Source organism: Electrona antarctica (genome assembly GCF_951216825.1).
Source record: "Electrona antarctica genome assembly, chromosome: 18".
In the NCBI taxonomy this organism is placed as follows: Eukaryota; Metazoa; Chordata; class Actinopteri; order Myctophiformes; family Myctophidae; genus Electrona; species Electrona antarctica.
Window position 1 is genome coordinate 23,100,086 of NC_136799.1, and position 15,131 is coordinate 23,115,216.

Genomic DNA, 15,131 nt, shown 5'->3' on the forward strand with positions numbered 1-15,131 from the left:
GACGTAATGAAATCATGTCTGACGTAATGAAATCACACCCGGGTGTGATTTCATTACCTGGCTTTGTTTGTGCAGAAAAAATGAGCATGGTTGCTATGTTCACCCTGTTCACCCGGGTGTGATTTCATTACGTCATTACAACAGGGTGAACATAGCAACCATGCTCATTTTTTCTTCACAAAAAAGCCAGTTGTAGGAGTGGTTTACACCACTCAAAAAGTAGTTTCATGATAACTACTTTTTATATATGTGATGTATGCCATGCTTTTTGTTATTGCTTAATGTAAATCGCTCTGGATTAAGAGCGTCTGCTAAATGCCTAAATTGTAAATTGTACTGTATATCCAAAACCATTTATTTTAAGGAAAATGATTAGAACCAGTTTTCCACTAAATCTAATGTAGTTATTATTTAGTCACAAGCTCTTGTAAATGACATGTAATATATTTTCATATTGTCAATAAAGAATTTAAATCACTCTTCTTCCCTTCTCTCCTCACCAAATGAAGATGGATGTAGGAACTCCATCTTTTCCTCAGAGACTGTTGCAGACTGTGGCTCGAAGGCAGGCAGCTGTCATCGCTGATCTTGATGCTGCCCTTGCCCAGTGAAACCACCGGACACATGAAGACACATGTAGCAGTGAGCACTTCTTAGAAAAACTGTCCCTGCCCTGGGATGGACTATAGTTGAATTTGCACCTGAATATGATTTTACTTGACTTTCTTTTATTCAAAAGCACTGATATTATGTTGATATAAGATACAATGTATCAAGCAGCTTTTTATACATTGTTTTTTTTTTTTTTTTTTAATCATAACTGTAAATATAAAGCTTATAACTGTACATGTTTGTGCATTGATGTACGTGAATCCATTTCACCATTGTAAAGCTGTTTTACCAAAGATGTATGTGACTCATTTTAGGGCTTCTGGGGCATGGCCCACTGTGCACAACTAGTGCTACTGCACATTGCATTCACCTTTAGACTACGGTACACTGTGAAATCCTGAGTGTTCATTCAACTCTGAGAGTGTAACATTCAGGTCCATTTGGTTCCATTTGTACACTCTCCGAGTTATAAATGGATACATGAACACTGAGGATGTTACTGTGTATCGTTTGGATGTCCAGTCCTGTAAAGCTCTCCTGTCCACATACTGTAATCAATTCACTTATTCAGTGAAACAACTTGTAAAGTAGTATTTATTAACACAAATCTGACAGAAGTGCACATGTTATTTATGTCCATAGGGTTTACCACACATCACAGGAGGGGTAATTGGGGCAATCTGACAAGTTATTGTGGAGTCTATTGATAATGATGCTGATGCAGTAAAACCCCACACAGTAATTTACTCTTACCCTGAGAGAATGTTACTGTGCATCTCTTAGTGTGCATCTGTTAGCTTAAAGCTGCAATCCATAAGGCTTTATTTGTCCAAACTGTGTCTGCTATGTGAGCACCAACATTTCTACTCCTGAGCTAAGATTCTGTTTTGTCAGGGGAGATATTGCATGTTGGGTTTCATGCAATACTTCTTGTCAACGACAACCAGTACTAGTCTTACCCAACCACAGGATCTGAACTTTGAAGTTCTCAAAAAAACAGTGTGAGACCTCCTCCAACCACTGAATGCAGTTGTGGTAGTGATATAATGTGTTAACATACTGTACCATACAGATTGGATAGTTTATTTCACACACTATTGATTGTAGCTTTAAAACAAACTCGATGAAGGGTTCTTTACCACCACCATTTAAGTCTGTGTGACACCTTCCATTTGTATTCTTGTCCCTCGGAGTCGGCACTGCTTGTTTCTTAGCACTCAACGGCCCTCTGTCTGCACAATATATTCTATGAAATGTGCTCTGTTGCAACAGAGGGAAACTAATATGTAGAGTTTGAAGAGTGTCATTCCACAACCCTCTGGGTCCAGTTTGGGAGTGTTGTTGGTATTTACAGCATGGCTCTGTATAGGGCAGGGCCTGGCAGGCCAGCCAGAAATGGGTCTGTCTGTGCGTCTGTCCAGTGTAAGAGATCAGCCAGAAATGGGTCTGTCTGTGCGTCTGTCCAGTGTTAGTCTCGAGAACCACTGGATCAATCAGCGGCAAATTTCATGTACTGCCAGTATAGGTCATATTTTTTTGTTTTAATAATTTATTTTAGTATAGTCAATAGCGGTCAGATAATCCTCGCCAAAATATGGAGTCATTCTTCATACTAAGTCTATGGACTGGCTGTATTGTAATGCTCACTGCAGGGCCGTGATTTTGTGTCCTGCAGGGGATGGCAATTGCCAGTTGCCACCCCTAGCTTTCGCATTTAACCTCAAATTCAGTTATTTTATGCATATATTCTCCTACTGAACGTTTATGTAGATTAATCTAGATTCATCTCATTCCACGCCCGTCCATCTATGTGACACACATAAACAGCTGTTTTATTGTCTGCAACACTACATTAGCCACTTACACCTTGGCGCCCCTTTGGGTGTCATTATAGACATTTTTTAAATTAAAACAGACAATCTAAAAACTCACAACTTGATGGGTTGTTAGTTTGTAGATTATGTTTGTAGATTAGTTATGTCATTGTGGAATGACACTCTTCATAATTAGCTTAGAACTGCAAGGTACCCCTCGAGGGCCTCTGTATAAGCTGAATACGGTCTTGTGTTCTCATCTGATTATGAAGTCTGTAATATTTATTGTCATTGTTATTGTGATTTTTGTTTTTTATTATGTCATAATTATGTCTGATTGTTTTTAAAATTTGCAGTAGAGATCATTACTACTTCCCCCACGCAGCTGTTGCTTGCACAGTACGGCACATGCATTTCTGATGAAACACATAGGAAAAACTAAGTTGTTTGTACAATTTTGATACTGTGCAGAAGCTGATCAAAGACCTGACTGTTCTCAAGACTTCAGTGCGTTGTGTGGATCCAGAGCTTAAGCCATATTATTTACTGCAGTATGAAGGCTGCAGCTGCACTGCTCATAGTTTGTGAGTGATGGAGACTCCCCGGGGAACCAAAGAATAAGATGCAACAAAAAGATGAAGGTTCGATTCCCCCAGGACAGAGTATGGAGGAGCTGAATGCCTTTCTCTTTTAATATTTTTTTTATTTAATTTTACTTTTTATTATTTTTGTATCAGAATTTGTATAGGCCACGTGCTTATTTCACCCTGTACAAAGTGTTGTTATTTATGTTTTTTTATCTATTGGTAATATTTTCTAAAATGTATTTTATTACATGACTGTCTCTATTACTAATAAGATGCAAGTTATCCCTTATGCTTGTTATTTTTTTAAATACACTTGACATTTTGAAATGACTTATGTGCAGTAATTTTTTTGCTCAACAGTTGGCCCATCAACCATATCCAATCAACAGAAGAGTGAGCTTTTGCTATTGATATTCAAGCTTAATTTGCTTGCACAATAAAATCCTGAGTGTAAAAAAGAAAAAACTTAATTCCATGTATATTGGAACTGAATGCACTTTTATCGTTGCAGTTAGTTCCCACTCTCAGAGTTAAGATACTTTTTTTCTGAGCTCAATTGCACCCCAAAAAACCCCTGAACTTTTAACATTCAGTAGATTTTCTGTGGTCTGCGGTTTTCTGGCTCAAACAAGTGCTCTGATTTGCCTGTGGACTGTGAGGTAAGAGTCCACAAATCCCATATATGACATAACAATTTGCCAGCAGATGTCACTGTTGAGGCCTGTTTGCTGTTTTCATTGCAGCTCAAAAGGCTTCAGAACACACAGAGAAAATCCCAACCCACAGACAATATTCAAAGTTCAGGTTGTGTGGGTGCAATTCAGGTCATGAAACCTAAAAGAAAAACGAAAAAGAAATGAAAATTAATATCATGAAACCTTTAAAACTCGTATATAGCCTACAGTCTATTAGGTGCAGTTGAAGCTTACAATGAGTGGGCTGTACTAGTACTCGTGTTCCTTACAGTGGGCCTACGGTAGACTTATATCAATGGAATACGTGGTGGCTGTGTGTTGCAGAGGTGACATTTCTGAGGGGCGGGGGGTGTTTGGTCGATGAGAGCGACAGACGGGCCACGGGTGGGGGGGAGAGTAAAGTGCGTCTGCCATTTAGAGTCACCCTCTCTTGTCAGGAATGTGCGTCCCCTGCGCGCACAGATCATGTACTCGGTGCGCCCACTTTATTTTTAACACACAGGGTGGGTCAGAAGCTGGCTTTCGGGAATGACCGTGGTGTGCGTGGCGCCTACACACTCCCTTTCCCAAGTCCCCTGTCCCAGGACCACCAGTCCCTCCACGTGTGGACCCCGCTACTCTGACCAGGACCAGGCGGTTTCGATGGGATTATAATTGGTTTATTGGCAGGGAAAAGTGTCAAGATAAACAGCCCTTCGGACAGGACAACATCCAGAACCAAGTAAGTGTAAATTGAAAGTAGCTGCGGGCCTAATGCGCTAGACAAATGGAATTATTGATCATTGGCCAAATAGTTTTTATCATTGGTCACGGGATAACAAACGTTCCGTTTGATTTGCAATGTAGTTTTCCTCCAAACCACCTGTTGTTGCTCATTGGCACTGCCATGTGAGAGAGGAGTCAGAGGACATGTAGTTATTTTAATGTAATTTAATGACAACGCTCAAAGTTCAAATATGTTTCATAAATATATGCATTCATATGTTTGCCAGTTGATAACTTGTGTAAAAACATTTAATCAACATATATGAACTTTGATGAACTTTTGTTTTGCGAGACACAATCGCCTGAATGCGCGCCTGCGCACAGAACAGTGCGCTTCTCGTTATCATTCAATAGCCTCTGCGTTGTTGGTTTTTGTAGGCTAAGTTGTAGCCTACAGTACTGTATCTAGCCCTAAAGTTACTTCTCAACGCTGTTAATTGTTGTGTTCTCTTCATGACTGTGTTGCCATGCCATGCTAAACCCCAAGGCCTGTCTCATCCATCATGGCTGAATGAAAACAACTGTGGTGCCCAAGCTGAAATGACAATGACATGAATGCACCCGGTGCAAATAACAATTCACCTTAAAAGGAGAAGTGTGTGGTGCGCCGCCTAACCAGTCGAACGGTCTGGATGTCTACAGACTACAGATGTAGTGTAAACACTCCAGGACAAGTTTATTATCGATTCCTCATGAGTCATGACCCCTAGTCAATCCCAGTCAAAACAAGTTTGAGCGTAACAATAGCAGATTTTAGATGGCAACGTCCAATATCAATTCATTGTTTAGGTCATGATGTGTAGGCCTACTTGTATGTTCATTACAGCAATGTAGGCCTGCCATATTCCTTCCTCGTCAGTGATGGATATTTATAGAATTGATTTTGTGTATTGTTCATTATTGGCATAATAGGCTAAAGCAAGCCAGCCTGTGAGATATCCACTCCACTACTAGACCATGATGGACATTCAATCCTGTAGCTAGCCAGGCTCATCGATTTCTTTGTACTCTGTGTTTATGTCTCAGATTTACACTGTCAGTCTGCACTGGACATCACCCCCTCTCCCTTTTCCTCCCACTACGCCCAATCTTTCTCTGGTCCAGTTGCCCAATCTTTCTCTGGTCCTTGTGTGTGTGTGCACATGTGCACACACACACACACACACGCACGCGCGCGCGCGCGCGCACGCGTGCGTCTTGACTACACCCATCTCTTATTTCATCTTCTCTTTTGACTTGTTGCGCTCCTCAAAATAATGCACCCTCTCCCCTAGACAGTAGCCAGCTAATGCGTTGCATTCTTCTGGGTAGAAACAAACATCAGCACAGATTTAGTTACAGCAGTGGGAATTCCTGCCAGTGAGCCATAATTCTACTCAAGTGGTGATTTGAAGGGAAGAAAAGATTGGTATCTTACTCGTAAGCATAAATTTGCAACCCTATTTTACGGGGGTACTTGGGCTGCAAATAGATTTTTCAGAATGCAAGAGGATGCAATTTTTCATCAGCGGCAAAGGGTGTTTCATCTCCCCTCATAAACAATTAAGGTATTCTGATGCTCTGCAAAATCTTTGGATGCACAAGCGACTAGAATGTACAGTTCTTCGTGGAAAGTTGAAACAGAACATATTTTAATTTCAATGTTAGTATTTCATCCTCACCTCATAATATTTCATATAGGTCAGTTACTGTATTCTTCAAAACAACTAGTTTATTTTATTTTTCATCAGTAACGATGAACTTTCCCCCATTCATCTTTTAAGAAATGTGAGAGCAATTGTTCAAACATATTGTGTCCCATTCACATCTGTTGACATCTACTGGAACATGTTAAGAGAGAGCTCCATCAATGACAGACATGCACATGATGATGACACCAACAGGTGTTTTACACAGAAACAGCTCACAGTGCCACAATATCCTAGAGGCACTGTTTAGCCAAGAACAAGTTTCTCAACACGGTCATCTGCCAGCACTTCACTAACATGTGTCTGTCTTAATTATGTTGGGGGTCTTTTAACAGCTCATTTGAGATGAGAAAAGAAACCTAATTTAATGTCCTATCAGCTTGAGCTACAGTGTGTCTGTTGCACCTGCAGCTATATGTTGTTGTCTCAGCTCTGTGGATTAAGTTGAACACTTGCTTAATCCCCCAGACATAATTAGAGTTGTAGGTATTGTAGGTATCGCTTACAGTGCAGTTGCATGCTGACAGCTTGTGGATATTGGTTTTGTGGTTATGGGTCTATAATGGTGTCTGCATGGAGAAGCAGCGTGGCCGTTCAGTCTCCAGGTTGTGTGTGAGTTGATAAGGGGTTCCCCAGTGGAGGGTGGAGCATCCCGGGGGCTGATAACATCCCCCTGCAGGACTCTGATACTGAGTCGGAGGGGGCAGACCTGCTGGATGTCCTTCACTGGAGTGTCACCCAGGGCCCCTCTTCTCTGAGCACTCAGACAGACACACACAGAACCTCTTCCGTTTGTCTCACTGCAGACTGTGAAACTCTCATATAGAGTAGTCCTTGTTGCTTGGTTTCCACCAAATACCACCACTGGTTTCACCAGTACAGTACCTTGATGGATTTTGGATAACCTGCCCCAGTCCACAAACTAAATGCAGAGTTGAGCTGTTGATTACATTTGAAGAAGTTGGAGTTACCCCCCCCCCCACACACACACACACACTCTAAAGCATCAAGGCAAGAAACATCTAGTTATTATAGTGTATTAGTAACACAAAAACCTGACTATAAATCTGCTCTGAGGAAGGCTGAGGCCGAAACGCGTAAGCGTTCTCAATAAATGAGAATTTGTATCCGAGCCAGTCTTTTTCCACCTTGGTGTTATTTCATTTAAATGTAGTGCTGCTATTTGTATTATTGCTTTGATCATTCTAAACTCTAACGAGATAGCTAAGACAGTCTTCTTTGATGATAAGTAATTAATGCATGCACTTCTAATGAGCCCCACAGGAGGACACTCTATTGCAGTGGTTCCAAAACGGTGTGCCATGAGACAAGTCCAGGTGTGCCTTGGGACTTACTTACAATCACATTATTATTATTTATTATTATTATTATTATTATTATTCCAAAATACAACCATACAAAAAGTAATTCAAGATGGAGTGCCATGATTATTTTCCACCCTAAAACATGATCATCAGGTATTATTATAATATAAGGAGGAAGAAGTTTTTCCAAAAAGTGTACAGTATTAGTTAAAATCATGCTTTTATGTGGACACGCCCACCAGTTCATTAAGTATGCCTGGTTTGCCTGGTGGGTGGTGATGGGTGGTGAATGGTGATCCACCTGAACTGAAGCCGCACCCGCAGCTGTAGTTGTATGATAAAGGGGGAGGGGTTAGGGGAGGGGCTGATAGTGAGCTGTCACTATATTACTGTTTATTTCATTGGCCCGTTTGACTGTCAAGGGTTCAGCCTCCAGGAAGAAACCCTAAATACAAAGTTAATACACCATTGCACATGAAAACGACTCCAGGGTGTCTAATGAAGTACTGTCACCTCATAGACACATGAAAAACTGGAAAAATAAAAAAATTGTGGCACTCCAGCTTTAACTTTTTAATTTTACTTTAACCCAATACAGAAGCACCTAAGCCACTTTCAACCTGGCATCCATTATTTTTCGGCATGTCATTAGGCAAAAAGTAGTGAACTATGAAATAGGGCTTTAAGTCTTTAAACTTTTTATTTGTTGTTATTGTTACTAAATATAATTTACTAGTGATAACATGTGTTATAGATGCTATTTTGCACAGCTACGAATACTAGATTTTGACCTGCCCTTTAGTGTGGCTTGGGCTCTACTTGTGTTCACTCAACATTATGCAATTGTGCACCACCGTCATTCTCCCACCAACAGCAACTCAGGGGAACATGCAACAGATGCCTCCAGAGTTCAAGGGAAACACGTACATTCACAAACACGCTCATTATTCAAAGCTCAAACTACATGAGCTGCATCTTTTGAACACAGCCAGTTTGAGCGGCTTTCGTCATGTACTCCGCTAAGGAGGGATTGCCCTCCCCATGTGGGAGATGATAAGAGAAGCATGCTGTGAGCAGATAGAGCTATCTTAGTGGCTAACCTTCACCCGCCATTCCATGCAGAGAATACACAGACACGCTAACGCACGGTGACAGTTGGACAACGTGTTGTGCACAAAATGGAGCTCATGGGGTAGAGGCAGGAGGGGTTGGATATGGTTTTATTGTTTTGACCGTGTGATACATTCTTTAAATTGAATTGAATGGTGGTTTTAATATTGAAAGTCAAATTCAATTGTGGATTTGGAGAATTGTGACACCCCTAGTTTGTGTGTGTGTGTGTGTGTGTGTGTGTGTGTGTGTGTGTCACAAGGGGATGAGAGCTGCATTTGTGGTTGATTAGTCTATTTTGGACAGAGATATTTCTGTGACCCGGGCCGTATGTACTGTACAGTATGTTTTGTTTGAATAGGTTTGGGCGGGTAACACCAAGGCCTACTGGGGGCTCTCTTTCTTATCTCAGCAGTCCCTCCCACATAAGTCTATTCTTGACATTGTCATATGCGTATTGCAGTTGTCCTTTTTATTTAATTATTCAATTTGTATTGTTGCTTCCATTATTGTTATAAATACCCTCCCTGATCTGAACCACTCCAGTGACTCTGACGCAGGTGTTTGTGCGATGCTATATTCAGCGTCCGGAGCATGATGAACTGAACGCCATTTGTTGACAGAGAGGAACATTAATCACACGAAAATCGTTAGTCTTAATGACACCCCCCCCCCCACCTCTCCACCTGTGTTCCAGACTCCCCCCTCCTGTAATATTCCGGCTCCATCGTACCATTTCCCGGCCCATCTTCACTTCGCCTCCTTCCTCCTCCACCTGAGGACGCGCTCGCGGCGCTCCCCACCCCGAACCGAGCTGCCACGCTGGCCTCCGCCATGACGACCGCCGCCATGACGTCCACCACGGACTTTGACAACGTGGAGATCACGCAGCAGTACAGCCGCATCAACACCCGCTTTGACCTGCCCGACGCCGGGGAGCTGGACAACGACAACAGCTCCGCCCGGCTGTTTGAGCGCTCGCGCATCAAGGCCCTCGCAGGTGAGTCACCTACAGTATAGAGGCACTGGTTCCCAAACACTGGGCCGGGACCCATTTGTGGGCCGTGGGCACATTGTTATGGGTCCCCTTAGTTTATGTTTCCTACATTTAGTTTTTAATTATTATTATTTCAAAACATTACAAATAAATAAAAAAAGCAAAACGTTTCATGAATTAACAACAAAATCCAATTATGTTTTTTTCAGTAATGTCATGAAGAAATGAAAGAAAAATCTAAGAAATGTCTTTAATAAGTAAAGGACCCAATCTAGTGAAGAGAAGATTTGTGTCAGAATTATTCAAGGCTTACAACACTTTCAAGATTTTTCAAAGATTTTCAAAAATAGCAGATGTACAAGCTGTGACCTTGTACTGTAGATCTTCTATTTTTTAATAGCCAACTCTAAAATGACACAGATGCTTCCCAGTTTCAATGGGTTAACCTCTTTCAACCGTGCGTGCGTGCGTGCGTGCGTGCGTGCGTGCGTGCGTGCGTGCGTCATTACATGACACATCACAGATGTAAAAAGGAGCACTTCAACCTCCATCTACTCGCTCCCTGTCTCAGAGGCAGGCTGTGGATGCTCTCCAAAATGTTCCTGCCAATGACATCACTGGCAAGCTCTGTCTCTCTTCCTGGAATACTGGAAAGCTAAAATAGTAGCCACTGTTGTTGTTTTTTTTGTTTTTTTTAATGTTTGAAATCTAGGCATGTCAATCTAGATTGACATGCCTGCCGGTGATGTCATCATCAGCAGATCATTGAGTGAAAAAGTGACAATTGCGAAAAGGCATCCCAAAATGTTTCATCATTATTTTGCACTACATTGTCGTGTGTGGGTCAAAACCTACTACAGACTCAAGATTCAGGCCTTGTGTTGTGTCTTGTGTGTGTGTGTTTGTGTTTGTGTGTCCCGTTTGCATCTCGTGGTCCCAGACACACCCCCCAGCAGCTGAGCCCTGTCACCCCTTCCGTGCCCTACTACTTTACTGGGATCGCTTGCACATTCTCAGAATGCCGTGTGTCTGACCGAACTGGACAGCTGCCCTGCCTGCCTCTCATAGGACACATTTCAGGGATTTCTCCCTAAGCTTGTAAGCTGTGACCCACCTGTGAAGGCTGCATCCCTTTTCGTTCAGTGTGGCGTTTTTTAAATAGCAGCAGTTCTGGAACGGAGGTAAATATCACAGAAGTTTAAGGGAAGGTGAGGGTCATACCATGTACATACATAGCGCTCTTAAAGCCATAAGGGGTCAGAGATGTCATGGTCCTACGTTGACTATGTCGATATGACACTTCTGGGAGGCCAGATTTGAAGGGTCAGAGCAGTCTCCAGACTCAGTAACTCTCTCTGGATGCCTTCTCCCTCTCTGTCTCTTTAAGTGAGGAGAGTGCTGGCTGTGTGGGTGCTGTTGGTGCTGTTGTGTTTGAGTGCTTCTGCACTGATGTTTCGGTAATGCAATCAGAGTTTCCTGTCAGCAGAGGAAAGGAGAGAGGGAGCAAAGAGAAAGACAGGGAGGGAGAGAGACAGAAGGAAAAGGGGGAAGGAGAGAGAGAGAGTGAAGAAGAGAGAGAGTGAAGAAGAGAGAGAGCGCTCTGACACCTAGTCGGGATTTATTGCTTGTGAACTCCCAGGCATGCGTCTCACCATGCCTTTGAGGCACAACCATATTAGATGTAAATGGCATTTGCACTGTACACGGCTCCTTGCATGAGCACACAAACACACAGTCCTCTGAGGTATTTACTGTATGTACCCCCCTTTCCCCTGGCAAAGACGTGTGCCTGTTCGATTACTTGCACATTACATCGCTACAGTACTTACTTGAATGTTGTTGACTTTGTCAAGTCACATCTGACTTGCATCGCCACTTCCCAGTGTGGTGACGTCATGTGGGAGTGTTGTTTAGAAGGGGGAGGGAGTCTCCCAGCCCTCGCTGGGAGCACGTGGACCTGTGCAGCCGGGATCATATTGTATGCATGGCTGGGGCGCTGCTGGAGAAACCACTCTGAGCTGAACCGAAGGCTGTCTGAGCCTCGGAGAGCAGCAGCAGCATCGTCGCAGCAGCGGAGGTAGAGAAAATGGAGAGAGAGAGAGAGTGAGGGAAGTGGCAAGGAGGGAGGGAAGGACGAGGAGGGAGCGAGCATGAGGCGGTAAGCGGGAAAGGAGGACACAGTGAGAGGAGAGGAGAGAGAAGAGGAGAGACGTTGAGAGAGCCCAGCTCCTTTCCCAGACACCACAGGCCGTGTGTTGTTGTTGTTGACTGGGGTCAGGATGAGTAGCCCCTGCCTGCTGCGCGCCACCTCCATCAGCCAGCCGCGGCTTAGAGAGGTCAAGCTCACCCTGAAAGCCAGGAGCAGGGAGACCACATCCAACGTCCGTAGCGGGGCGGTGACCAAGGAGGCATCCACCGGCCGCCCCGCGCCCGCTGAGAAGGAGGCGGCTCCGGTACGGGTGGGTCTGAGCACCAGCCGGAGCAAGAGCACCCCGCCGGCTCACCGTGGACCCCAGGACCCCAAGAGGACGGCCTTGCACAAGGGGGACGGTGGCTCGCGTAAGCAGCGCTGCCCCGAGCCCGAGCATCACCTGGAGAAGAATGGGACACCCCTGCACCTCCCCGAGTCTGGGGGCCCCGCGGGACTCACCCCCGCGGTGTGCTCTTCATCCACCACGTCCTCCTCCAGACGGCAGCGACCCTCTCCCTCCTCCGCCTCACACCCTCGTCCTCATCCTCCCCCTGCCACCCCATCTTCCAACTCCTCCTCTTCCTCGGCCAAGAGCATGAAACGGGCACGCTGGCTAAGCTACAGCGCCTCCAACATCTGCTTCAACTCCATCCTGGATGGACGCTTCAGACAGTTGCAAGGTACAAAGTTGGGGGTGGAAGTTCTTGAAGTTGTGTGTGTGTCATTGTGTGTGTGTGTGTGTGTGTGTGTGTGTGTGTGTGTGTGTGTGTGTGTGTGTGTGTGTGTGTGTGTGTGTGCGTGTGCGTGTGTGTGTGCGTGTGCCCGTGCGTGTGTGTCAACATTTGCCAATTCCTTTGCTCTGAGCTGGGAGGAGAAGAGGCAGCGGGGTTGGGCTGTGATGCAACATTTGTGGGAGGTTAGTGTAGTGAGAACCAGGGAAGACAGAAGAAAGTAAAAGTGGAGGCCTGTGTGTGTGTGTGTGTGTGTGTGTGTGTGTGTGTGTGTGTGTGTGTGTGTGTGTGTGTGTGTGTGTGTGTGTGTGTGTGTGTGTGTGTGTGTGTGTGTGTGTGTGTGTGTGTGTGTGTGTGTGTGTGCACATACATACAGTGTATATATTATATAATTCGGTGTTTATTTATTAATATTTCCGGATCCCACCGCCATGCCCCAATTGTTTGCTGACTTGCCTTTGAATATTTCATGAAGCAAACTCCTAAAAAGGTTGTGCTGTTTCCCCTTCACTGCCATTCATTGTCAGCATGCCATGTGTTACATGCTTTACAAGCTAGAAAATTCCTCATTTCATTACTTATTCTCCATTCTGTGCGTCTTACTTTATTAAAAATGTATGTAGCCTACCAAAAATGGAATCTCTTGCTCTAGAATCCTTTTTTGACAGTTTTTTATTCTTCGATTTTTCGCGTTTGACTCTGTGGACTCTGTGTAAAACAACATAAACAAAACTTTAGGACTTTAGTGGAGTGGTTGTCCATCCATCACTGTGGTTTTTCTGTTGGCTTTCACTACTGCTGTCCAACTCCCCCAATGACAGGAATGCATTAGTGAGCATAGGAAGATGGAGGCCAGAGCGCGAGAGAAACCCTGTTTCCCCGTGCCTCAGTCTGGTAGATTTCAAGTATTGACCGATTCTGAAGAGTGCAGTGGAAACTGATACGCGGGAAAGCTCTGAAAGTGGTTCCCCTAGTCTCTGGAAATGATCAAGGACATTGCTAAGTCGCACACAATACTACTCGAGGATCTGTTCTACCTGGCAGATGCTGAGGTGAAGTCCAGAGCAGCACCTGTAGTTATACACATGATACATGCTAAAAGAAAGAAAGAAAGAAAGAAAGAAAGAGCCTGTGAGAGGGGGGGGGATTACAATTTACATTGAGTGGCTGTCTCTTACTGTACTTAAGTCTTTGGCTCATTTCCTGATGTCCATCAGGTATTGTCAGTGTTGACTTGGTTTCTGTTGACTCCACACACTACTTAGTACTACTGCATACTGCACATCTCCATTCGATTGAGACCTTAATCTTGCTCTAGAGTAGGGGTTTTCTATGTGTTTCTGGCTAAGGACCTCTTAGCTGAGAGACATGCAAAGCAGAGACCCCCCACTATTTGCAATTGTGTTGCAGATCAAACTTGTTCATATATTCCATAGATAGCTTCATAGACTTGTTTGACAGCACCATCATCTGTGTTTTGTAAATTAATATATTTTGTTTGTTTGTCTGTTTACACATATCCTTTCTGTTAATATGTTGGATTCATGTTCATGTGTATTTTCAGACATTTAAACCCTCAATACTGACCTTTGACTCTTGGTCTGCTCTTTTTCTCCTATACACCAAACCTTCGCTGAAAAAAATCCAATCTTGCAACGTGTGGTGAATGTTCCCACAGAATAGGGATGCTACACTTCAAGTGGTGAATATATTTAAAAACAAAAGTTCTTATCGCATAAAGATGTGACCCCCCTGTAGTAATTTTGAGGATTCCCTAGGGGTCCCTGTTGAAGATCCAAGCTCGTCTAAAGTGTTTGGGTCCTGCATTTGTTTTTTTGTAGAGTTTACATATGTACACTAAAGTTAAAGTGTTAATTATCACTAAGGATTTTTACTGTGTACAAGGAAAGCAATTACAACTTTCCATAACCCATCATAACAACGATACATATTTGCTATCCCTTAAATAATTTTAGATTTCACATTTAAGCTGTCACATTAACTGAGTTCAAAAACCAATTTAATGAACTCAACCCAAATCTTGGAGGTAACAGTCGCCTCACAGCTAGAAGTTCCTGGGTTCGATTCCCACTGAGGACGCTGTGGGCGCTGTGGGCGCTGGGGGCGTGTTCTCACCTCCGCGTCATCAGTGCCCATACCCGAGGCGGGGTTGGCGAAAGGGCGTTTCTGTGTGGAGTTTGCATGTTCTCCTCGTGTCCCCTAGGGTAGGTACCCTCACAAAAAACATGCAGTAATAAAAAAGTAATAATCCTGGTCTCTAAACTACCGGTACCTCCCCCTGGCCAGCCGGGGCGCCTGATGGAGGGGAAAGGTTGAAACTGGTTGAAATAACGTGTTCCTTCCACGCACTACGTCCGGCCGGGGAAACTCTCCCCTGTCAGGTGAAAAGAAGCAGCTTGGACTCCTCATGCATAGAAGGAAGCATGAGGTCAGTCCGCTGCCCCCCAGGTTAGCAGAGGAAGTGTAGCGCCCAGGATTACATTCGATAATTGACACTGGGTGAAAAAATGGGTTGCAAAATCGTGGGATAAAACATTATTTTGAAATAGAAAAAAGGAGGTAACAGTGGTGCGTGACGTGCCATGACTCAGGAAT

General features: G+C 43.9%; 2 protein-coding genes across 2 annotated transcripts in view; both read left to right on the forward strand.

Annotated features, from left to right (window-relative positions):
- The window catches only part of stard9 (StAR-related lipid transfer (START) domain containing 9), a 52,068-nt gene extending 48,775 nt beyond the window's left edge, over nt 1-3,293 (forward strand). Inside the window, exon 32 of the mRNA XM_079527457.1 lies at nt 510-3,293. Within this exon, the coding sequence (XP_079383583.1) occupies nt 510-611 (102 nt within the window). The 3' untranslated portion in view covers nt 612-3,293. The remainder of the gene's footprint in view (nt 1-509) is intronic.
- Nucleotides 3,294-4,198: 905 nt separating this feature from the next.
- Nucleotides 4,199-15,131, forward strand: part of sptb (spectrin, beta, erythrocytic) — a 57,488-nt gene continuing 46,555 nt past the window's right edge. The window contains exons 1-2 of the mRNA XM_079528439.1: nt 4,199-4,429; nt 9,294-9,596. Of these exons, the coding sequence (XP_079384565.1) occupies nt 9,431-9,596 (166 nt within the window). The 5' untranslated portion in view covers nt 4,199-4,429; nt 9,294-9,430. The remainder of the gene's footprint in view (nt 4,430-9,293; nt 9,597-15,131) is intronic.